General features: G+C 41.6%; 1 protein-coding gene across 3 annotated transcripts in view; it reads right to left on the reverse strand.

Moving 5' to 3' along the window:
• METAP1D (methionyl aminopeptidase type 1D, mitochondrial) overlaps positions 1-26,240 on the reverse strand; it is a 102,239-nt gene that overhangs the window by 15,131 nt on the left and 60,868 nt on the right. For all 3 annotated transcript variants that reach the window (XM_035135296.2, XM_035135303.2, XM_060281118.1), the window contains 3 exons: positions 21,970-22,118; positions 21,089-21,131; positions 10,888-11,051 (listed from right to left, as the gene is read on the reverse strand). In XM_035135296.2, the coding sequence (XP_034991187.2) occupies positions 10,888-11,051; positions 21,089-21,131; positions 21,970-22,118 (356 nt within the window). The remainder of the gene's footprint in view (positions 1-10,887; positions 11,052-21,088; positions 21,132-21,969; positions 22,119-26,240) is intronic.

Below are 26,240 nucleotides of genomic sequence, written 5' to 3' on the forward strand. Positions count from 1 at the left end.
TAGTCGCCTTTGACTGGACCTAGCCGTCCGGGGGTCATTTACCTTTACCATGGCAGTTTCTCTGATTTGCAAATATGCCATGGGCCGAAAAAGGATGATGACCCCTCCATTAACCCATCTTAAAGGGATCGTAAAGGTAAAGAGACCCCTGACCATTAGGTCCAGTCGTGACCAACTCTGGGGTTGCGCGCTCATCTCGCATTATTGGCCGAGGGAGCTGGCGTATAGCTTCCAGGTCATGTGGCCAGCATGACAAAGCTGCTTCTGGCAAACCAGAGCAGCACATGGAAACGCCGTTTACCTTCCCGCTGTAGCGGTTCCTATTTATCTACTTGCATTTTGACGTGCTTTCGAACTGCTAGGTTGGCAGGAGCTGGGACCAAGCAACGGGAGCTCACCCCATCACAGGGATTCGAACCGCCGACCTTCTGATCAGCAAGCTCAGTGGTTTAACCACAGCGCCACCTGGGTCCCTAAAGGGATCATGGAATGCATTAAAACCAATAGTTTCTTTTTCATTGTGAGACCTACCAACTGAAGCTTTTGGGTTCTAAAAACCATCCTCTCAATGGGTGGGTTGTTCATATTCCTATTCACAGCTCCCCAGAGAGATGAATTCAGGTTCTCTAAAGCCCAAGAGTAACAACACACGGTTCTGATGGACCACAGAACCACCACTAAGAGCTTGCCTACTTTACAAGCCGGTTCCGAGCCAGCAGTGAGCAGAAGTTAATGTATAAATAGTCAAACCACCAGTGTAGTACACTTCTGAGGTGCAGATCCCATGCAGCATCTACGCTGACAATAGAGAGATGGGCATCTGCCTAAGTGAGGTCTCATGCTGTGCAACTGTGCTGCAAATTACACCTGACTGAAGAGGGACAAATTTCCCCTCTTTGGCTTACCTTAGAAAACAATCCTTGTCTGCTCTCCCCTGTGGGAAAGATGAGATCTGACTCATCTTTTTTCTTCTATTGTAGTTTGCAGTTCGGTTCCAAATGTTTGTACAAATGCTTATCCCAGACCAATTCTTTGGGTGTTACTTGCATTCAAACAAAACCGCCCCATCTTTTTTATTATTATTTTATTTTGGGACAAGAGTGGATTCATCTTAAGAACTTTAACTGCACTGGGCTCAGGCGGACCAAGACACGTAGGTCATTGCTAGCCTGTCATTTAACTGACAGAACAGCAGTAATGGAAGCTTAAGGTTGCCAGGGAAATGTAATCCGAATAGAGAAATCTGGTGTGTGACAACCTTTGCACAGAAACCGCACTGTTAAACCATCCCCATACTCTGTATGCCCAAAGATTCTGGGTTTATTGTTAGCTTATTCTTAATGTGTAATTAAGACAGCACCCCTGCTGTCTCAAAAAGGGGGGGCATACCACCAAAAACAAAAGGGTGAAGTGGGGGAAAGGTCTGTAGAAAAAAACTGTCACCCACTGATCTTACCTTAGTCACCCTGGACCTTGGGCATCCTATATAATAAAGTACAAGTGTCTCTGCGTCCAGATTCCCTGTGTCCCGTTTTGTGCGCTAATGCGCATGTGCCCCAGGGACACAGGGACTGGACGCAGAGAAGACGCACACACATGCACGTGCTCTTCCCCCCCGCCTCCTCCAACCGCCGCTCCCGGCCGGACACCGCCTCACTGCAGGGCACGTCAGGGAAGCGAGGGTGGAGGCCGGCGGAGGCCTCCTCCTCACAACCCTCCCTGGCCCGTGAGAGGAGCGGCGGGAGGCCGCGAAGCAGCGGCGGCGAGGTAGGCGTTTGTGTCCCGCGTCCTTCCTGTCGGCGGCTGGGGGAGAGGTTCCTGTTCCCCCTGCCGCCGACAGCAAGGACAGATCCCAGGGTTCCGAGAAGCGCTGCGCAAGCGCTTCTCCGAACCCCGGGATGTTCTAGCGCCCGTTATTGAACGGGCTGAAATACACTAGTATTACATATTACATTAGACATAGTCTAATCCTACTGTGCCTGTACTAAAGGCAGAAAATTCCCACCAGCTTCTACAGAGCCACAATCCTTCTTTATTCTCCGACATGGCGTCTGAAGGAATTTCTGGGCATGTTGCCTGTGCACAAGTGTATATGTGGTGGGGGGAGAAAACAAGGGCTATTGAGCCTATGGGAGTCCACTTGCAGGCACCGTGTCCGTGTTGGCACTGGATCCTTCCCCATCTATGGGAGCATCCAAACAAGTTGTCCTATTAGCGTGAAGTCAGGGCTTACTCTTCTTTCTGCCCTTGTGGTGTGTGGCCCAAATCTGCTCTGGAGTATTGGGTGGTGGTGGTAACACAGAACAGATGTGTGCAGGTGGAGGAATATGGGAAGAGAGGGCAAGACAGACCCCTGGCATAGGTAGATATTTCTTGTACAGTACTAAGGAGACAACTTAGTACAATTCAATCGGTGGAATTCACCATAGTGCTAAGTGGGGTATAAGTGTAGGGAACAGTTGTGGGCTCATAGCCGAATAAAGACATCTATCTATCTATCTATCTATCTATCTATCTATCTATCTATCTATCATCTATCTGTCTGTCTGTCTGTCTGTCTGTCTGTCTGTCTGTCTGTCTATCTATCTATCTATCTATCTATCTATCTATCTATCTATCTATCTGTAGGGAACAAGGTCTGGCCACGCAATAAGACTCCCCACCCACCCACTACACCTGTTCTTAGTCCCCCCCCTCAAACTCCCAGAACATATTTAGAGGTATGGGGGGCTTGGGGGAGAGGAGAAGGGGCAACCTCTTTTGCACGAGTGGACCTCGTTCCGCTCACACAGCAATGTAACTGAATCCCAACCTTTATAAACACACCATAATCAATCTTCAAACCACTCCTGGCTACTGTGCTCGTAAATTGCCTACCATCCATTTCATGGCAGAAAATTCATTATCGTGCCTCTTTTGAGAACTATGGTCAGATAGAAAAGTTGCCTTAATTAAGCAGAATCAGGGTCAGCAGCTCTTTGTCTACTGTAACCGCACAAGACAAAAAATGATGAGCCCAAATTGCAGGTAAAAAGATTTAAACCGGACATGAATAAAGAGCCTTATGTCCATAAGAGTAGTGGTTGCAGCAGCAGAGGTTGGCTTAAAGGTGTGGCGATATCTCCATCCACACAGATCTTAAAGCCAAGGTTGAATAGTTGTCCCAGGAGGGTTGTGTGAGCAAAGTCATTGAGTTGTTTCCTGCTTCATATCATACTGGAGTTCTGGGCACGATGCTATTTGAAATAAGATGCTTTGATATGATATCGTAACTTCTGATAAGGAGTTGTACTTCGTAACTCGGCAGGATGTAGACCTGCTGATGGACCAGTCCAGGCATCCCCAAACTGCGGCCCGCCAGATGTTTTGGCCTACAACTCCCATGATCCCTAGCTAACAGGACCAGTGGTCAGGGAAGATGGGAACTGTAGTCCAAAACATCTGGAGGGCCGAAGTTTGGGGATGCCTGGACCAGTCTGTAAGAGCACTTTCTTGCCTAAGGACTTCTTTGGACTCTTTGGTCTTTTTAGGAAGGACCACATCTCATGTTCCATAGCTTATAAAGAAATTAGATCTTGCAGTGTGCCCAATGTGCTCCATGTCATAGAGCATCTTTCTTATAGAGGTGCCTGCCAAGCAACTTCGCCAACCAATTTTTTAAAAAAATGATGGTGCAGTAAATTTCTAGATAGCTCCTCCTGGTTTTTTTTAACCTTAGCTTCTTTTATTTTTATTTTGTGTTGTGTTATCACTTTGCATACTCCTATATCAAGGCAACCAATCGTTTTTTAAACACAAATAAATGTAGGTGGTAGGCAGAGATGACTATACAAATCATCCAGCACCTCTCCTTTTAGAAAGAAGGCACTGCAAAATTCAACTGAATTTAACATTTACAGTATTTCAAAGGCCAGTGTCTGTTTAAGCTAATCAACAGCGCAAACTAGGTTTCTTCTGCATTTTCCTCCATTCATGACTTTGCACTTCAATAATTTTTTTGCACACAGTTTTGCCGATGGCTCTGGCATTAGGGTGCTTCATAAAGATACAATGGCACTTTGTAAGCCTAGTCCTGCAAAATGCTTAGCTTTTTCCGATTTTGCAGATGTTGGAATAGATGCTAAAAGCCATTTATTTACCCAAAGCCAACCAGTAATAGCATGGATAAACTGGACCCAAATTTCCTAGGACAAAACCCAACTATTTTTTAATGTACATTAGGCCCCAAGGCCCTTTTGTCAGTTAGTGGACACGCGAAAGCCAGCATTTAAAGATGATGATGATGATGATAATAATAATAATAATAATAATAATAATAATAATAATAATAACAACTCATCATCGGGGAGAGGCAGAGCTGTAGAGCTACAAGTGTGGGAAAAAGGCCTCTCACAGTACACTTTGAAATCCAGTGCTACGCATTGCGCACTGCTCTGTGTTCTAGGCATAAGTGACAACTAGGGATGGGAGACAGTTTGCTTCTGTTCGCCTTTTAGTGCAATCCTGTTTAATTCATGCTTCCTGAAAAATATATACTAACAATACATGAACACATGAATTTTTGGATGTGGTTCTCCAAACAAAGAAAAATGTGTGTATTAGGAGGAATGTGGATTGAAATGCTGACACGTTTCTGTGAGCACTTTTTATTTCTTTCTTTCTTTTCGAATTCACAAACTGTTGCAAAAATCGTACCAAATCTGTACGAAAAGATGGAGGAAATGAGAAACAGAGAGAAAACAAAACTAGCAGATTCACCCATCTGCAGTGACGACAAGAGAGGAGAGGTTGAAAGATAAAAGGCCAACCATCCCCCCTTTCTCCACTTGGGATCCAGTAAAAGGAAAAGTGACAGCAAGTGTCTTTGATGTGCCACAGAAAGAGGAAGGACGAGAGCTTTCTCCAAAATGTTTCTCCTGGGATGGCGTCAGGAAGATTGGTTTGGGGCTTGAAAGTCAAATGACGAAAAAGCTATGCCCCAGAAAGCTTTTTCTTCCTGCAAAATTTTGTGTGACCCTAGCGAGCCACCGGAGTCTAGATGTTCAAGGTGCGAGTGACAAATGTGTTTTGAAGGAAAACTTTGGGAAGAGATGCTGAACTTGTAACCCCTCAACAATGAACCGGGTGAAAGAAATCTCGACTGAAGTAGGTAGTGACAAAGATTCACAATTACCTCCTTGCCTTCTTTTCTCGGCTGAAATAAAAAGTAGCTGCTAGGAGAAGATTAGTCAATAAAGCAGGGAGAGAAGGTGCTTGTGGCCTGGGAGAACACAAAAAGATCTGGTGCTCCGATTCTGTTATGGACTCAATGTTTTTCCAACTGAGAAAGCCTGAATATTGTGGGGCAGACTTGGGAGAATGGAAGAGGACAACAGTTAGGAAATGGATTTGAACCACTTGGATACGCAAGACCTTTCCTCTGAAGCAAGGAGTGCAAAAGGGCAATTCAAGCCTGCAAACTTGGACCAACTGTCTCCTTCAACCACACCACCTCAAGATTTTCAGCACACTGTTTCTATGCAAGCACCCCTTTAGAGAGATTGAACTGAATGTTACATTGTAGGGGGGGAACTTTGTCTAGAAGACTTCTTCCTAGAATAGCTAGGGTTGCCATATTTCAGAAAGTAAAAACCAGGACGCCCGGAAAGTTGTTTTTTAAGGAAAATCCGAAAGTAGTTGAGCTTTTTCAATTGACTTGCCTAAGAGCCAGGACAAATTGTCACATTTCAGAAACACCCCCCGGACGTTATTTCTGCCTTTGGAATCCCGGTAATGTCCGAGAAAATCTGGATGTATGGCAAACTCCACCCTAAAACATCAGCTTTACACATAGGATAAGCTTTCATATATGTGGCTGCCCCAACTCCTGATTCGGAAATGGTATAGTATGATGTCACTCTTTGCAGATTTTAAATACCCTTCCGCCTACGAAAATAATAGCTCTCTTACAGAGCGCTACAGCAGAATGCATGTTACCCTTTGAATCTATTTTCACTTAGTCTTGACCTAAAGCCTAGCCTAGCCTACTATCCTTTCGGAGATGGCTGCGATGTGAGCCAAGGCATTGTTGGCCCAAGGTTTTCATTGCAAGGGAGAAACATACTTGACACACACACACCTGAAGCACATGGAACTTGTACACTCTGCACTGCAAGCATCTTATGAAGTTTATGCCAGGCCACGCAGTACGTTTTCTGCCCACGTGAAGAGTCTCAAGGTTGCTTGGGTACATGCAGAAACAGCACATGCTAACCGTATCTATGACAGTGGAGTTAGCAAAAGTTCCTATATTTGCAGCTAATTTTTTTTTTTTTGGGGGGGGAGGATTGCTGCTACGGTAACAAAGCTGACGACAGCTATGAGCCACCAGTTCGCATGGCATGTTCCTCCATGGAAGCACAGAACTAGGAAAATTAAGAGCCCACCTTCGCACCCAAGTGAAAGGACTGCGCAAACTAGCTTTATGATGAAAAAAGCAGAGCAAGTGTTCTGACTCCAGTTTACACAGCTGTGCTAGGAGTTCTGCACAGAAACCCGTCTCTCCTGGACGGAAGTCTATAGTCCCTTGTTAAGCTCTGATGAGCCCTATCCTTCCGTCCTCCGAGTTTACAGAATTCCACCTTCTTTTACGTTTTGCATAACTGCGCATCTCTGCAGGTTTGCTAGATGTGTATTACTAATCTCGTGTTGAGGGAATAACAGAGGCAAAAAATACATGGTTTTTTTGTTTTGTTTTTAAAGGGAATGGGTAAGAAAGGTGCTCATTTAGAAACGGCAAGGCTCACAACTGTCAAATGCAAAATTGCGTAATTCTCAGAAGAGACGTAACACAAGGTGAGGGTGTGTGTGGTGGTAGTGGGAATCAAGTGTGTGGCAGGGAACCAAACCATGGTTACAGAACCTGAGAGACAGGAAGCAACTGCTAACAAACAAATGCACAAAGACGTTCAGTTTTATTTCTGATTCAGAAGCACTGAAGGGGGACGCCTCGCCAAATGTAACCCGTTTGTCCTGTTAATCAGCACTGATCGAGGTGGAAAGGGCATAATTTTGCCAAAATAGATGCAACCCGACTTTGGAACCTATATGTTGGATTATGGATTTTTCCAACAGTGTCACAACGGTTTACCCAGTTGATTACATAATGCTCCCGGGAGAATTTAAACTATTTTCCTTAAGCAGCAGCTCTAGACTTAAGAGAATACACAAGTTCAGGGATTCCCTCTAATGACAATGAACGATGAAGTGTAATTAGTAATATTTTTTGAAAGCCCACAATTTAGGGCTTTCTCCTTAAAGAAAGGTACATTTTTAGTTTCAAACTATCACAAATTACTATATTTTTCTTACAATAGAGCTGAACTTTTATTTAAGGTGCTCTGTTTCTGAAAGGCAGACATGATGGATTGAAATAAAAGATAATTTATTGCAATGCTTACTTTCAAGTGCAGGGAGAAGCAGTGTAATTGTAATTTACAGTAGCTGTCAAAGAAAATCTATCACAGATGACATTAAAATGACTTATTTTGCCTGAGCCACTTATTGTTTAAATGTGCATAATCTGATAGAAACAGATTTCCTTTTTAAAAGTCTGCCTTTGTATTGTTCTAAGTTAATATCAAAACATATATTTATAAGTTAAAACATTTTAAAACCATTTATTGATACTCTTATCTCGGTAATTTTAACTACAAGTTTGAAATTGGCTTGATTTAACTACAACTATGTTTGCATTCATTTGTTTAGATCTAAGTAACGACTTCCAGGGAACATGCCTCGCTGCTATAGAAACTGTAACTTACAGAGTTTTTTTTAACAGAAAACTCGCAGAAGGTGTACATAAAGATCATTCAAATCCAGTCATTACACTTCATCTGAATTCTGGTGGTCAACTTAAATGGATGGAATAAAAGTAGGTTAGTAATTGCCTAGTCAAAGGAAACCAATCTGCTAAATAATTTTTGTAAATATATCCAATTTCTCGGAAAAGACTTCCTATAAGATATGCTACAGTTCTTTAAGTTCTGGTCCCAGAATTGAAGAACATTCTGGATTACAGGATCCATTCAAATGCAACCAATGTATTAACATAATGTGTTTTCTATGGAATTTCAAAATACACGCTGCAAGCATGCTATGCACATTTGTGGAAAGAAGGACACGCATTCAAATCTTGATAGGTCTCTCCTATAATGCCGGCAAGAACGAAATCAATATATTTCCCCCACCAAACTCTCATCTTGTTTACATGAATCTACAGTGACAAAACCTACATATGCAACATTGCAATAGGTCAGGAAAAAGCCTTGGTTGAGCAAAAACCAGCCTTTTTAAAACAGACAATAGGTAGGAGCCTAGATGATCGGGGGGGGGGGGGTCTGTTATTCTGGATGTGATTGTGACTACGGACCAATCCAAATTAATTTGCTTTTCAACTGAGCTTTGCATACGCATTTACATGCGGTGAAACACTGACCTCTGTATCAACATATTGAGAGGAGGGGAAAGGAAAAAAGGAGAGAGAGAGAGAGAGAGAGAGGCCAATGTCACTTTCAATTCCGCTCTTCTTCTCTTTATCCTTAAAAAAAAAAATTCAGCTAGACTTAATGCAGTGAATCTAATGAAATGCATTACCCTGCAAGGAGATTTTACCAGATTTCTTCCAAGTGAATGCTGCTACTTTTGCTAGCACTGGCTGGAGTTCACCTGCGTGTTTGTGTGGCGTGTGGCTCTCTTTTTGTAAAGAGTTAAGTCGTACACAAAAAAAAGGGGAACAAAGGTCAGCACCCAGTCGCCACTTGAATGTGAGATTTTTCTTTTTATTCCCCTTGATGTATACTAGGCTCTGTGTTATTAGTCTTAATGATGGAAAATTGTAGTGTTGATACAAATCTTTTTTTCAAAGTAGGAGGCGGGAGCTCCATTTGTTAGTAAGTTTTTTTGTGACTAAAAGCCACGGACAGTACATTTATGTTAGCGGTAAAAGGCCTAGATGCTCTTTCCATAGCAGAGCTAATTATTCCCACTGTGACCTTCCTGATCTACCCTATTCCTAGTACATCTCATCTGCACGCCTTTTCCTCTGTGTAGATGGTGTCAGAGAATATGAAAAACCCTATAATGAAACCATTTTCATGATGGAGAAAAGGGTACTGGAGTTGCACTTGCTACAAAGAGGCTCAATTATATGAGTAATTGTGATAATTTTCTACATTCATAGCCTTCAATGGGGGGGAAGAGGGGGAAAAAAGGAACGAGAGCCACAAAGGAAAATTACTTTAACAAGAAAGTACAGAGAGTAAAAATGGAAGAAGAGACAAAAAAAATGGGGGGTGGGGGGGTGGAAGAGGGGGGGAAGTAAGCAGGGAGGGGGAAAAAAGTTTAAAAAATAGATCTGGTAGGGAGGAATAGCAAGACAGGGAGAACAACAGCAATGCTCAAAAAGCCTATGTGCAGCTGTGTTGCACAATTAAATTGAATTTTTTTCCCCTGCAGTTGATGAATGTGACTACTGCAAATGTTCCTCTGTAGTTAGCTATCATTTGTTGTTCCGTGACAGGAAAAGGATAATTACCTCTCAGAGAGAATCAAAGGCTGACATGCCCTTTAGACACAGCCATGAATGCAGCGCTCGAGAGAATGCTTGAATAAGAATCTCGTCTTCTGTGCCCCCTTCGACTCGAGAATAAATTTTGTTAAAATGCAAGAGCACCACCAGTAAATTTGTTGAACCCTAGGTGTTCAAAAATATGGAGTTGCATCCATCGACTCATCCCATTTGCAAAAATAAAACTACATTTTGAATTCACTTCTATTACATTCATGGACAGTAAGATAGTGAGATATGCATTAAATTTCTTTTCCCAGTAGGGGTCTGATTCAACATTTCCTATGAAAGAACAGATAGACACTATCCTTTTTCCCCAGGCTAGTTAGCCTATAATTTAAAACTGTCAAAAACACAATTTTATACAAAGTCTTCAATAAAAGCTTCTCGGATATAACCCAAAGTGGTTTTACTAAAGTTTGATTCAGACTCTGTTACAATATTTTTAAAGCTATAAATACATCAAACTGATATTTTCCTGCTCTCTTTTCTTATTTCTCTTAAAGTATTTGAAGATTCATACAGAGGGGGTGGGGGTGGGGGAGGGAGGGAGGGAAGACAGCCTCTTTTCAGGATTCTGAGCAATGCGTGTTTTTGTAGGCATCGAGATTCATGCAATTTCTTCCCGATAGCATTAACATATTAATGAAAGGGCATTAAGGCGCAACATTTAAAAGAAAAAAAAAAGTGTGTGCAAATAGCAAAAGGATCAAATAATACGTTTTAATAAACCAGAACATGATGGACCATTGGTTTTATCATATTGTTCCAGGATCAAAGCCTAGGGACCTAAAGGGAGCTCCCTTGCATTTAAATCTGCATTTTGTTATAAAAGGGGAAGGGTTCATAGTACTGAATAATTCTGACAACCTTTAGCAGTTCTTTGTGGCATTGATAAAAAAAAGTCCTTGCTGGCATTATTCATCAGGCAACAGACAGGTGAACACAACGCTCCCCCCATCTCCAATATGATTTTATTAAGGTAGTCAAAGCAGCTACCAATCATGATTCATACCTGCAAAGGTAAGGAGCCAGCCAGTCTTAGAAATGTATTTGGCTTTTCCTACAGGGCTATATCCACTGACCCTGTCTAGTGTAATTCACTTTTAAAAATCCTTTCTTACCCAGGGAACAACATTACAGCCTGGCAGTTCACATAGTGATATCAGACTGAAATGATGGTTCTGAATCATAAAACATGTCATCAGCTTTATACCAAACCACCAATAACCTTTGTCCCGCTTGCCAGCCTTCCCTTTACTTGTCACTATAAGGCTTACCTGATTGTGTTTCCAATTACAGAGAAAGGAGCCCCAGGTCTGCAAGCTGCAATTGCTTCATCTCTACATTTCCTGGCAACCTCCACTAACTTTTGACCAGACTCATCCACGTTGCCCACTAGAATTGTTTCGGAAGTGTCACCATGGTAGCCATTGAAGTACACCTAAGCACATGCAGAAATGTAAAAGAGGCATTTGCATTTTGCAGTCAGGTGCCAGGACTTTCTTGGGTTTCTTTCGCAATGCATTTAAGATGCAAATAAAATAAAACAATTGAAATGCAGCAAGTGGAACAGAAAATTGGGTGGTGGAAGGGAGTTAGTTCTCGTCCGTCTGTTAGCTGTGATCACTCATGATAATGAGAAGGCCGTCACTGTCAAACATCATCTCGGGCGCAGGTTTTCTTCACAAACACAAGCTAGGAAATTAAAGGCTGTGAATTTCAGGCTACGGTCCTGCACAGAATTAGGCTATTCAAATCTCATTGGTCAACGGGATTTTAGTGGCCTTAACAGTGATAAGTAAACTAATGAGGAACATGGAAGCCAAGGCTGGAAAAACTAAAAACAATGTGTCACAAATTATCCTCATGAGAACGAAATGCAAAGGTTGGCACAATCTGTTGGATGAGTCAGAATTGGGATTTAGGCCTAAAGACCATCCTTCTGTGGACACACTGAGAGGCTACTTATTAGAAATAAAATTAAATCTCATCTTGCGCTGAACATCCTCTCCCCTTCTTTCCTGCAACAGATTCGATCATGTAGGGCATGAGATGAGATATGGATGAGACCGTAAGGCCAACATAGGATTCTTGAGGTTTACAATGTATGTCACATCTATAGATTAGACAGCTCCATATCTGGAATTTAGGATTTACATAAATCCTATATTTATGCAAACATCTATAACTTCAGCAGCTGGGACATCTTGAGTTGCCACATTTGAAAACAGTTCTGTTACAGTGCTTTTTATTTTATTTTTTGCATCTTACTGGGTTTTCAAAAAGAAAATAAGGCAGAAGACTAGCAATGGCGGACGTGTACACAGTATAAATGAAATGCTCTCTGGGTGCCTCCAAACTGTCTGTATTTTTCAGGAGAGATTCATGTGCTTTCTAGAACTTCAGGTTTGCACAATTAAAGTGGACTTACGAGCTCTGTTGCCCTAGTGCAACAAACCCGATTTTTTTTGCAGTTTGGAATGTGATGGGGAAATGCATTGAAAAGTGTGGGAATGAATGGATGTTTTAACAGAAAGCCATGTAAATACCCCACAAGCGAATCAGGATGAATGCCCATTGCTATATAACAGCCCCAATAACAAAACAGAATGGATCTACCATATATTTTGGAAAGTTGCTATTTTTCTCTGTTTGCTCTGCGGCTTAAGGTATCGTAATCTAATTTTGTATGATGGTTCCCAAGTTCAAGGAGCAGGTTTTCGTTTATGAATCAAAATGGCAGGCTGCCCCTTTCAGAACTGCACTGATTTTAAAACTGCACTGGTGGTTTTTGTTTGTTTGTTTCCTAGAATTTCTGAGCAATGCTGGGCACAAGGCTAATACTGCTCAATAAAGACCAGACATAGCCTAACCACTGTGTAACCTTTGTGGTAGCAGATCAGGATAAATGCTGATTAAACTGGTTATCTGGAGGTACATCAGAGAAACAAAAGTCTTCGCTTTGTCACTATATGGCAGGGGTGGCCAACTCCCAAGAGAGTTAAAAACTGGCAATGATCTACCCCCTTTTGGGGGGTTCAGGTCAAAGTTGTTGAGTTTTTTCAGGGAGGAGGTAAAATGTTGAGCTTTTTTAAGGGGAGCCACAGTTGATCAGCTTCTTTGGGGGGAGCCAATAATCTACCAGTGATCTACTGCAGGCGTCCAGTGATCTACTGATAGATCACGATCTACCTGTTGGACATGCCTGCTACATGGTATTACGCAGCTCGGATTTTATCAGCAGCTAACATTTATTAAATAGTTTCCAACTAGAGTACTTTACGGTATAGATTTCTCAGCTGACAACATCTCTGTTATGTACTGAGCTGAATCCTAGAACAATAGGATTCAGAATCAGCGGGAGCTACCCAATCCAACTCCAGGTGGAAGTGAATCCGCAACCTGATTGGCCTGCTGGAGCAGCCAATCAGGCGGCGGGCAGAAGTGAATCTGCTACCTGATTGGCCTGTAGGAGCAGCCAATCAGGCTGCAGGCAAAAGTCAATCCACAATATAATTGGCCCACAGGTGTAGCCCTGAAGTAGCCAATCACGCAAGGCCCATTGTGTAAATAATGTATATAAGCAGATGGTTTTGGGAAAAGAGCCATTCGTCTTCTCTTCTCCTCCTTGATGACTATGAGCTGAATAAAGAGCATGAAATTCACTCTTGACTCCGAGTATATTTCAATCTCCAATTTTAGAATGGTAGAGTCTTAATATCTGCTGTTTAAGAACTATGCACAATAAGGTACACAAGAGACATAAATAAAATCTATGTAAGAAACATTATTTTAATAAGATAGAGCTTGCCAAAATGTTTCTTATTAAGTTTAAAGGGAAACACCTGGGACTAATCCTGCACAAAGCCTGAAAGAGTCAGTGTCTGTTTTCATAGAAATAGGTCCCATTGTACATAATAAAACTTTCCCCCAAGGAAACACACATCAGGGCATAACTGCGCCTACTCACTAAAGAGTGTGTGATAGACATGTTACAAAGAAAGTTTAGGTGAAATCCAGATTGTTTTTGGCACATCATCTCCCACCCAATTGAATGTGATTTATAGCCTGAGGCATGTTCATTCAGAAAACAAAATTCCACCACATTAAATGATAGTTGTTTCCACTTATGCTTTGAGTCATGCTGTCTAATCCCATAACCTCCAACATTTCTCTGATGAAAATAGGGACATCCTATTCAATTATTATTATTATTATTATTATTATTATTATTATTATTATTATTATTATTATTATTTATACCTCACCCATCTGACTGGGTTGCCCCAGCCACTCTGGGCAGATTAAAAAATTAAGTAAAATAAAAACATAATAAAACATTAAACATTTTTTAAAAAACCTTCCCCTGCAGGTCTGCCTTCAGATGTCTTCTAAAGGTTATCACCTTGGCTCGGGGGTCGCATAACTCCATACCCTCCAACATTTCTCCAATGAAAAGTGTCCTAACGAAAAGCGGGGCATTCGGGGATCAAATCAGAAACAGGGACGGCTTCTGTAAATCTGGGACTGTCCTTGGACAATAGGGACGCATGGCGGGTGTGCAATCCTATTCATATTTAGCCACAAGCAAATCCCACTACCCGGTATATTCAATACTACTTACCCCCGCCCCCCAGGTTTCTAGGGAGTAAGCTACACTGGGCACTATAGTATGTACTTCTGACTAAGCGTTCGTAGGACTGCACTATTAAGCATGTGACTGTTCACTGCCATACTGAGCATTGCAACTAAGAAGAAAGTCTTGTGGCACTCAAAGCGACTTCCTTCTAAGAAGGGTGCATAAGATCGCTGAAAGTCTCCCCAAAGTTTCATGGGACTTGCATGCCTAGCAGTGCAATCCTATACACGTCTAGCCAGACAGAAGTCCTATTCATTTCAGTGGGACGTACTCCAGAGTAAGTGTGTACAGGATCGTAGCCTATGTCTCTTTGGATTGCACTCACTGGATGCAAACCGCCAGGCCAGCTGCTCCAACCTAACAAATGGAGATGGTACAGCAATTTTATCTGGTTAATTGCTTCCATTATTTTTAATGAATAGAAACCAACAGATGCTATCCTTTTCACTACCCAGTAAAACATCTCTATACTATGTTCTTTCAGGAGTTAGGGCATTTCTCAGTATCCTTTTGCTTATTACTTTACCTCTCGGTCATTCAGACACAAAAGCACATGATCTCTTAAGCCACTACTATGTTGGGGGTGGGTAAAAAAAGCACAGTTTAAAAATCAAATCTTATAATTTCAGCCACTTTTCCATAGCCTTGGAAAAGCAAGACAGTATAAAGATATGCAGTATAAAGTATACATCTTTTATAAAGATGTATTACGCTGGTGATGCTACAATGCATACAATTCATTTTTAATTTTTTTTTATATTTTTAAGGTGCATAAACAATAGTTAACAGCAAATAAGTAGAATATAGTAGTTTTCAAAGTGTCAGTGCTAAAATTATGACTGTCTATTAAGAGATGGGATAGCCCTACATGATAATTATTGGTTAAGAGCTGTAGTGTGCTGGTAGTCAGTGAAATACAAAGAACTGGTTTCTACAATTCTTTAAACAATATGTGACGTCCATGTGATTGCAGTAAATAAAACACATTCCGCTGTAGTCTCTAATTTTTCCACAAATTAATAGAGTAAAATACATTTAGTTTGTTATTGCTAGACAATTTGCACTCGCCAAAAGAGCATTTACATTTGATAGACAGATTATTATTTAATCATTTTATAGATTGTGTACACATCCATAAACAAATTATTGTAAAATGCCATGTACCGCAATTGTCCTTTTCTTCGGTCCATAATCATTGCTTCTACCTATGAAATAGCCCAACTTATGCCCATTAGGAAAGGTTAATTATGAACACTGCCAAGAAAGTCCTCAGACGTATTAGATATAAATCATTATAGACTAACCAAAAGGAGGAGGATCAATAACTGCAGGAAGTAGACATTTTATTTGTGATTTTAACATTAGGGACACCAGGAAAGGTTCTATGATTATAAGGGAAAATTTGGAGTGAACTTTAGAAAATTATTTTTTTTATGGTACTTTAAAGGTAGGGTGCATTAACACTGGAATTAGCTTAGATCTGAGTGAAAAGGCAAAATCTGAATCTACAACAAGCATACCTTTGTGGGAATAAATGCGACATTAACGAAATTACACTTGCGGCTTATTTTAAAGATGCTTACTCAGAAGTAAGTGTCGCTGAGCTCTACAGCATTCATGTTCAGGGCATGTGTGCTGAGACCTACAGCTTTAGAAACATGTCATCTGGTCTTAGGGTAAAATGTTCTATGCCGGAATACACAGCGTCAGTCGCAAGGGGAAAGACTAGCACAAGGAACTAATGGCAGGAAGAGAAGGAGTTTACAAACTGCCAATGGCCCAGTAATGCAGAGAGAATCTTTTGTTTCCATGGCAAAAGTGGGCTCTAGGGCAATATATACTTGATTTAAATAGAAGGAAGATCTAGAAGCTGGGGGTAAGAATCGGAGCCAACCGTCTTGAACAGGGGTCAGCAAACTTTCTCAGCAGGGGGCCGGCCCACTGTCCCTCAGACCTTGTGGGGGGCCGGACTATATTTTGGGGGGAAAACAATGAACAGATTCCTATGCCCCACAAATAACCCAGAGATGCATTTTAAATAAAAGGACACATTCTACTCATGTAAAAACATGCCGATTCCCGGACCGTCCGCGGGCTGGATTTAGAAGGCGATTGGGCCAGATCCGGCCCCTGGGCCTTAGTTTGCCTACTCCAGGGTCTTGAATGATACAGGATGCTGCCTTAGAAGCAGTAATAGCTCAAGCCATTTTTAAAAATTATTATTATTATTATTATTAGAATTTATACACCGCCCTATACCTGGGGGTCTTGGGGCGGTTCATAGAATAAAATCAAGATATAAAACCACAAAATACATAATAAAAACAAAAACAACCCAATGCCCCCCCCACAAAAAAAAACACTTTTTAAAAGGGCATAGGATGTAAATCAGAACAACCAAAGGCCTGGTTAAAAAGGAACGTTTCTGCCTGGCACCTAAAGATGTATAATGAAGGCGCCAGGCAAACTTTCCTGGGAAGAGCATTCCGCAGAGGGGGAGCCACTGCAGAGAAGGCCCCATTTTCCTGTTGCCACCCTCTGGAGGGCCTCTAAAGATGATCTCAGGGTCTGGGTAGGTTCATATGGAAAGAAGCAGTTCTTGAGGTATTGCGGTCCTGAGCAATTTATTTGCACCATTATATGCATAAAATCAGGCTCTAGGGCTCTAGCAGACCTTTCAAGTGTCCCTACTTTCCAGGGACAGTCCCGGATTTACAGAAGTTGTCTCAGTTTCTGATTTGATCCCAGAATGCCCCACTTTTCCTTAGGACATCCCTGTTTTTGTTGAAAATTGTTGGGGGGGGGGGTATTATAGGACGTCCCTATTTTCTTCAGAAAAACGTTGAAGGATATGGACTTATGTGACTCCCAAGCCAAGGAGATAAGTAACTATACCAGCTTTAGAAGACGTCGGAAGGCAGCAATGTATAGGGATTTTTTTTAAAAAAATGTCATTGTGTTTTTATATACGTTGGAAGCCACCAAGAGTGGCTGAAGCAAGCCAGTCAGATGGGCAGGGTATAAATAATACAATTATTATTATTATTATTATTATTATTATTATTATTATTAAGAAATAGGACATTTCAATTTTCATCATAGAAATGTTGGTGGGTATGCTTCAGGAGGCAATATCGTTAGAGGCCAGGATCCAAGGAACCATGCGATTGAGGCTGTGTCCAAGACTGTTTTGATGTACACTTTCTAGGAGCCTTTAACGTAGGCTTACTACTACTACTGAAGGAGCTACACTAGTGGCGTTCCACTTTGGGGAATGAGTTACTCTGGGAGCCACGACAGGCAAGAACGTTATTTTCTCGAAGTCTTTTTTAATGCTTGTACTCTATTCTATTCTATTCTATTGCATCTGCATTGTAAGCCACCATGTGGAGATAACTGGACACACACAAAAAAGCAGAATATGCACCTTTAATGTGGATAAATAAATGGATGTAGCAAAGTGTTCTGAAACAGAAGGGACTTTCAAAATTACTTTTGTAACATGGCTCTGCTGGTTTCCTTGTTTCCTTGCTTGCTTGTAAAAAAGGGGGCGGGGGTTAAACAGTCCCATGGGAAGTGTCCAAGCTATAGTTCTGTGGGTTCCAGACAGCAGCAAAGATCCATAAAGGTATTGTAGGTTGTGTGACTTCTCAAACATTGGAAGGAATCAAACACAACTGCAGAAGAGCAAAGAAAAAAGCAGCTGCAAAAATTGGTGCTCTGCAGTGCCTCAGGGGGAAAATCAAGGCACATTTAATAGTTATTTGGAAAATTTATATAATGCTTAATTGCAGTTCATCTCTAAGCAATGAACAAGTCACTCAATCCAATGCAATAAAGGTTAGAAAAAACACCCCATGTAAAGTTTGTTTGTGGCTTCTCTAGTATGCAACTTTTGTTGTATCGGTAAAAGTTTTCAAAAGCGAGTAATCGCAACATAAGGAGTCCATCAAAAGAAACTGGAAACCATAGTCTTGACAGCTATTTTTGTGCATGTTGACTCTGACTTTGAGCAGAAGACCCCTTATGCCAGGCATCCCCAAACTTCAACCCTCCAGATGTTTTGGCCTACAATTCCCATCTTCCCCGACCACTGGTCCTGTTAGCTAGGGATCATGGGAGTTGTAGGCCAAAACATCTGGAGGGCTGCAGTTTGGGGATGCCTGTCTTATGCCATCTCACAGGCTGCTTGTGAAATTGCTCTCCAGTTGGAACTAGGGGTTGGGAGCCAGTGGTCTAGGAGCTGAATGTAGCCCCCAGACCTCTTTGTCCAGCCCTCAGAACTTCCCCCAGGCTATGCCCTTCACAATTGTAATCCCTCTTACCTAGGAGTAAGTCCCATTGAATGCAACGGGACTAACCTATGAGTAGACATGGCTAGGACTGCAAGTGCATACAGGAATGCCCTGATGGATAATTTTGGTTTAGAAAGGTGGCTTTAGGAAGGCAGGATTTTGAGAAAAGACATTGTGTGGAAAGGAGAATACTTAAGCTTTTCTTCACTTCCTATTTTTCCATGCTAAATCTTCCCACTAAGCTGTTCCATGGGACGCGAATGGCGCTGTGGTCTAAACTACTGAGCCACTTGGGCTTGCCGATCAGAAGGTCGGTGGTTTGAATCCCTGCAACGGGGTGAGCTCCCGTTGCTCGGTCCCAGCTCCTGCCAACATAGCAGTTCGAAAGCACATCAAAGTGCAAGTAGATAAATAGGTACCACTCCGGCGGGAAGGTAAACGGCGTTACCATGCACTGCTCTGGTTTCGCGAGAAGCGGCTTAGTCATGCTGGCCACATGACCCGGAAAAACTGTCTGCGGACAAACGTCGGCTCCCTCAGCCAGTAAAGCGAGATGAGCACCGCAACCCCAGAGTTGTTCTCGACTGGACTTAACTGTCGGGGTCCCTTACCTTTACCTTTTAAGCTGTGCCATGCCCACCTCATTCAATAATTCTAGATGCATGTTTACTCAGTTGATGCATCATTTCATATTTTGGCATCTAACATGTAGCTTGCCTGTGACCGTCAACATAGAAGACTTGAGGATTAGGCCTATACATGTATTTTGAACAGCAAGTGTCACTTGTAGTTAAATGGGTGACATTACAATGGTTAGTTTAGGGTTGTGCAGAATGCAATGCGTTATATTTTATTAAAACCCCCACAAACTAATACTTATTACAATATAAAGATCAAAATATCTAAATCCACATCTATCTAAACTATTATCAAACATGAACTGATTTCAGAGGTTAAAGTGTGCCAACGTTAAATTAAATAAATTTTACGGGAAGGAAGCAAGGGATGGTGTCCAACTAAGTCTGAGTAGAACCATTAAAATTAATGGACTTAAGTTAATTATATGAGTCTAACCTGAGTATGGCTAATGTTCAATATCATCATAGTAATGATCACTGCAGAATTTGGAAACTCTGAATGGTTATGCAATTTTTCCTTGGGCATTGCAAAATCTGCCTAACTTAATGGGTGATCCATAAGGCAAAAATGACAAAAATAAAAAAAATCCTCAAAGGTGCATAATGGACTGCAAACATGACAGAGGCACCACAGATGGAATAAAGGTGAAATCACTGTTAGCATCAAGGAAGTACCCGTTGTTCCAAAATTTACAATTACCGGTAAACTTGAAGTTTCCAAAAATTCAGGAAGTTTAAAAACATACATGTTATTTTAAAAGTTTGAAATTTAGGACTTACATGCATAATAAAGATATAATAGCCAAAATTAATTTAATGAGTTGTAAAGGAAAGGAGGTTATGAAATATTGACAAAACCCAATTATTTTCTCTTTTGATAACTGCACATATTTCTATTTATGCTTTGAGCATATTCTGGTTCTTACAAGGTTCATTTTCAAACCAAGACTCATACCACAAAAATGGAACGTCCCTATTTAGATCAATGGCTATATTGGATATATATCTATATCTATATCTATCTATCTCTATCTATCTATCTATCTATCTATCTATCTATCTATCTATCTATCTATCATCTATACACACACACACAGTGGGATCCACAACTCAGATAAGTGAAAGGATTGGGTTTAAAACTTAAGTCTCAAGGGGAAACCAAGCAATGTGCAAACCCGAAGAATTGGGCTATAAACTTAGTCTGGAGGGAAATCCAAGCATTTTGGATTAACTGAGCTGCAGAGAAAGTTGCGTATTTGTGAGTAAAGGGTTCAGGGCTCTTATGCCACAAATGGAACACAATACTACCTTCAGGGATTTTAATAAATGTAGGGAATACTGCAAGCAAAAGAGTTGCTGTCCAAATAGACTGACATACACAGGCCAATGTAGCCTCTAATGACAGAGTAAGATAATGACAGGCCCCACTCAAAATCAGCAGGAAGAGGGAGATCAATCTTGGCAGAGTGAAGGAAAAATGCTGGCTTTCTTCATGTTAGCTCATCTCATACATATCTGTCTTCAGCTGCTGCCCAGTACTGTGGTGCTCTGCATTAACTACACAGTGGATCAATAACAATTACACCTTCTCAAAAACATGACACATAGCAGGATTGGGTTGACATTTCACTTAGGCCAACATTGATCTCAGTGCATCTGATTCCAGCCCTAAATTCAAGTCAGGCCTGGGTCTAGTTGGAATAAACACAGAGTGTGTGTGTGTGGGGGTGTGTGTGTGTGAAACAAAAGAGGAAACCAGCTGCTTGGCTTGGATGTAAAACGGCACGTTTATCCCATGTTACGCTACATTTGCAATCTACTATTCTTCCTGTTGCTACTAGAAAATCTGTAAGTTGATCAAAGGCTATTAAAAAAAAACAACCTCCAAAAAACACGGATTACTCACCGTGACATCAATGTTGATAACATCACCATCTTGGAGAGGGCGGCTTAAGCATCGTCATAGGAGGGGGGAAACAACAACAACACATAATGGTGATGACAGGCAGTTCTCAATAAGGAAATGTAAGAAAGCACACACGAACACGCACATAATCACATATACACCTAAACAAAAGTAAGAGGAGCGAACATAATTGAGTAGAACGGGGAGGAGGTAGATGGAATCGTCTTTAAGCTCCCAGCAGTTCAAAAGAATCCCAAACAAATAAATGGGATAAAATATTATCATATTAAAATAATATAAAAGGCAAGAAACGAAAATTATAACCATGATGATCTCATCACAATTACAAGACTGATGGTTGGCACCTTTTACTTTGTGAAGAGGCAATATTAATTAATAATTAGCTATATATGGGGGGTATAATCTTTTTTTTTTAAAAAAATCCACCTTTAGGCAATATAATTTTTCTTTTGAGTGATTTTCTCTCTCTCTTGGATGATAACGCCCCATAGCCTGCTGGGAAGAGATGGCAAAGCACTAATCATTGTTTTTATTACTGCACACCTTCCTTATGTGCCAACATCATTTTCTTACAGCGTGACAACCAGCTGTATTAAGACTTTTTTTTGGGTAGCATTCAATGATACTGCTGCGGACACTGGGTGACATTCACCAAGCATGGCTGCTGTGAAATCTCTATTAAGGAAGAAGCTTCCGTACAGACCCATTGAATTAAACATATATATATGTGGCAATGGCATTGGGTGGATTTAAAGCATCATGCATTTATATTGTATAAAATATAAAAAGAAATACACACTGTACTAGCAAAATATTTCAATTCTGCAACGGGAGGGAAAAGAAACAAGAACTCGGAGTACCTGTCAGGAATCCCATGGCACATCACATTGTTGACTGAGGTACAAACAGATTTTGGAAAATTTCCATAGCCCAGAGGTGATGGGTAGGCATCTTGCCTGATTATTTCATGGTGAACCAAGCAATCTATTTCTTCTGTAGTCATGCCAACCTGAAAGATTGTGATTTAAAATTTGCAATGAATTAAGTGCCTGGTGGGTCCTGCATATGGAACACGATAAAAGGAATGCTTTTAACAAGAAACTAGAGCCACCACACAGCTTGTGCCCCTGACAAAAATTAGCTTCCTTGAAGAACGGTTCGATACCAGGCGCCTGTTATGGGAAGCACTTGGTCACTTCCAGAAGAAAAGCAAATGAGTAGCTCGGGATTTTGGACCCTTGGGCAAGACTGCTCTCCAACAGGCAGCCCAGTGGCCACAGGGACATCAAAACATAAGGAAGTTGCCTTGTACTGAGTACTTATCTATGTAGCTTACCATCGTCGACACAGACTGTTAGTATCTCTCCAGGGTTTCAGCCCTACCAGGAGAGAATTGGAACTGGACCTGGGACCTTTTGTATGCCAATTAGCTTCTGGGCCCAATTAAAGGTGCTGTTTTTGACCTATTAAGCCTTTAACTGCTGAGGACCGCAACATGTCAAGGACCCCCATATAAACTGTCCTGGACTCTGCTTCCATCATCTTAGGCCCTTCTTTGTGTGGCACCTCCACGCATAGCTGCCAAGTCTCCTGTTTTCCCTGGGAAATCCCTGTTTTTCCAGCAGTTCCTAGCTGAAAAAACGGATTTTTTTTGTTTCCCCCCGGTTTATTCTGGCGTGGTGGCCATTTTGGAACTGGGCGGAGCATGCTCAGAAGCGACTTTTGATGCTGCTCTGCCCAGTTCCAAAATGGCTGCAGTGCGACTTCTGGCACGGCGGCCATTTTGGAACTGGGCAAAGCAGCATCAAAAGTCACTTCTGAGCATGCTCCGCCCAGTTCCAAAATGGCGGCAGCGCTACTTCTGGTCTGCTATTTCCGCCCGGTCCCTTATTTCTCTGACAGCAACTTGGCAGGTATGCCTCCACGAGGCCCAGAGGCCGGCAACATGAGAACGGGCCTTTTCTGTGGTGGCTCCCTGTTTGTGGAATGCTCTCCCCAGATTGCAAATTGAGGATTCTCTCACGTGACCTCTGTTCTTCCTGGAAGGTCCGTGCAAAGTGAGAATAGCAGCACTGTGGGGTTGGCGGGTGCTTTGCTAGTCTTGGGGTCCCAGCTAATTCCCAACAATGCCACCCTCTTGGGAGTCACCCCCAACACTGCCTAAATTTCATCCTTACCACATATTTACCATTTGCCTTCCCAGGCCACTTCCATGCATCTGCTTGGAAGCAGATTCCTTGGTGCAGGTCCTGCGTTTTTGTTACGTTACTCTATAAAATGCCATGTATACACTGATAGTGCTATATAAATAATGAACCGCAATATGGCATTTGCATTTTCCTGGAGAGCCATTTTCTCCTCAACAGCTTTAGACAAAAGAATTTCCTGTTCCAAACTTCTCTCTACAGTACAATCAAAATTATTTCCCTCTGTATATGCTAGCACCACATTCAAAATCGCAACGCCACTTTAATATTTCAATTCATACTTGGGAACAGTTTGTATAGCAATGTAAGCAGCCCTGACTACAATACAATTTAAACCTGTATTAGCATTTCCATTTTGACACCCTGGTTTCAGACACCTATCATTTCTAGAAACTTCCATTTTTCTGGCTTGGATTTTCCAGATTCTGTTTTATACTGGAGCTGATTGTTTCCAGTAAGAATTTGAGAGGAGGAAGAAGAAAGCTCTGGACCATTTTTGAATATGAGTAAAGTGGAGGAAAATATACACTTTAAATATTATCATTACAACTCTTTTCCCCAGAACAGAACCAGCTGTGAAATGGCGAGGGTTGAAAGTTGAAATTTGGTAGGAAAACCTCCCTCATTGTCAAGAAGTGCCTTTGAGTGTTCCTGTGAAAATTGGTTGTGATTTGAATGAGCTATAAGCCTATGAATACGACACTTTAGCAAAGGCACTATGATAGGTATAAACTTTCAGTCCCTTACTTTGGTTTCTAGCCATACGCAGCAGCTCTCAACACAGCAAAAAGATTTAGGAAATCAGGTCACACTGTAACTGTGCCTGAATTCCTTCTTCCACGTGAAATGGGCATAACAGTTGAGGTTTGGAGGTTACAATGATGTATGTGGTAGTACATCAGGTGCTGCAATGGGTTTAAGCCGTTCAAGGAACCGATTACAGTTCTTTCGCTCTGGATAGAATTCCACCACTGCGGAAGATGGGCAATGACCTCGCTGCCTTTGGGCAGAGAGGGAAGCTAAAAATAAATAAGACAGGCATACTTTGTCTTCACTGACGTACAGCACTGAAAACGCATGACCCAACGATGGCTGTTGTGATTCTAACAACAGGCACTTCAGCAGGTTCAGTTTCTATCCCAACACTGCTACAGATGCAAGCATGGTTTGAGGTGTGGACCTAGGAAACCAGGGTGCCATCTGCAATATACATTTAAAGCAGTAATCGTGACACTTTAAAACATCATGGTTTCCCTTCAAGACTCCTGGGAACTGCAGTTTGTTAAGGGTATTGAGAGGTGCTGGGAGACACCAATTCACCCCACAAAACCACAATTTTCTGAGTGGTTTAACAGCCATTCCCTCTTTTCAGGCAACTCTAGGATTTGTAGCTCTGTGTGTGCGGGTGGGTGGGGGGAGTCTCCTAACTCTCAGCACCTTTAACAAACTGCATTGATTCCTGTGGGGGGGCCAAGTTCCTATTTCAATCTCTATCTGTTTCCTCTTTGCTTTGTTTTCCCTATAAACTTTCCCCAGTTGCTATTTGGGCAGTATAGTTTTATGAGGCTCAAGGGGCAATTTTCAACAAAAAAGGAGAAGTGTAGGGGAAAGTTTGTCCATCTTTCTTTTCTCCTTTACAGCAGAGCTTTCCAAACTTTTCAGGTTGGTGACACACTTTTTAGACAAGCATCATTTCTTGGCACAGTGATTCAGTTTTACTATCAAATCAGAGGTTAAACTAACCCATTTCCAGCCATGGGAGGAGCGTGGAGAGCAGTGCAGCCCACACACAGTTTGGAAAGCTTTGCTTTACGGCATTCTTATCAATTTCTTCCAGTTAATTCTAGATATCACTCCTCCTAAGAGCAAACTCGGTGTTTCTGTGTGCCAACATGCATGGCATCAAAATGAGGCTACTGAAAAACAAGAGAGAGTTATTAGCATGCCTGGGTGCAGTGGAGAGGGGATTCTAGCTTGATGCCTTGCCCATTGGAGCGCATGAAATCAGGGTTGCCATACGTCCAGAATTTCCCAGACATACCCAGAATACTGTAGTTGGAAGCAGTGTCTAGGCGGAAATCTGTTGTTGTTTTTAATTGCTTTTATTTTTTATCTATGTCATTTTAAATTGTGGTTGATATTAATGCTGTATTCTTAGTTTTAGATTTTATGATTTATGTGGAAATTGTATTCCATTTGGCTGCGTACTTTTTGATTTGTTTTGTTTATTGTTTATGACTTTTGTTATGTTGGTAATTATTTAAATCTTGTCATGTTGTAAGCCGCCTTGAGCGTTGTTTTAACTATGGAAAGGCGGCATACAAATAAAATGAATGAATGAATGAATGAATGAAATCGCCAAAATGTCCAGGAAACTCCAGACATATGGCAAGCCATGTTGGCAGCGTTGTTTTTGCTGATTTCCCTAGAAAATAGCTCAAAATAGGCAATTTTTAAAAGCGATTTTGCTTTGTGTCTAAATTTTGATTTTTTTTGAAATATGGCAACCCTATTTAACATCTCTATGAGACCACTGGGAGAGATTGTCTGGGGACCTGGAATGTGTAGTCATCAATATGCTGAGGATGCATGGCTCATTTTCATCTTCATCTGATACCAAGGAAACTGTTGACATTCTGGATCAGTGTTTTGGCAGTTGTGATGGGTGGGGTGAGGACTAATCACCTGAAGCTTAATCAAGACAAGACAGAGGTGCTCCTCCTGGCTGTGTGGGAACAGGCTCTGGAATAGGGATTCAAACTGTTTGGGATGGGGTAGCACTCCGCCTGAAGAACTGGTTTGGAGGTACTCCTGAATTTACCTTGCTCCTGGATTCTCAGGAGGTGACCGGAGTACCTTTGTCCAGCTTAAACTGGTGCATCAGCTACGTCCATTCCTGAGGTGGTCTGACCTATGTAGTTGCA

The sequence above is a fragment of the Zootoca vivipara genome, chromosome 1 (assembly GCF_963506605.1).
Source record: "Zootoca vivipara chromosome 1, rZooViv1.1, whole genome shotgun sequence".
NCBI lineage: Eukaryota > Metazoa > Chordata > Lepidosauria > Squamata > Lacertidae > Zootoca > Zootoca vivipara.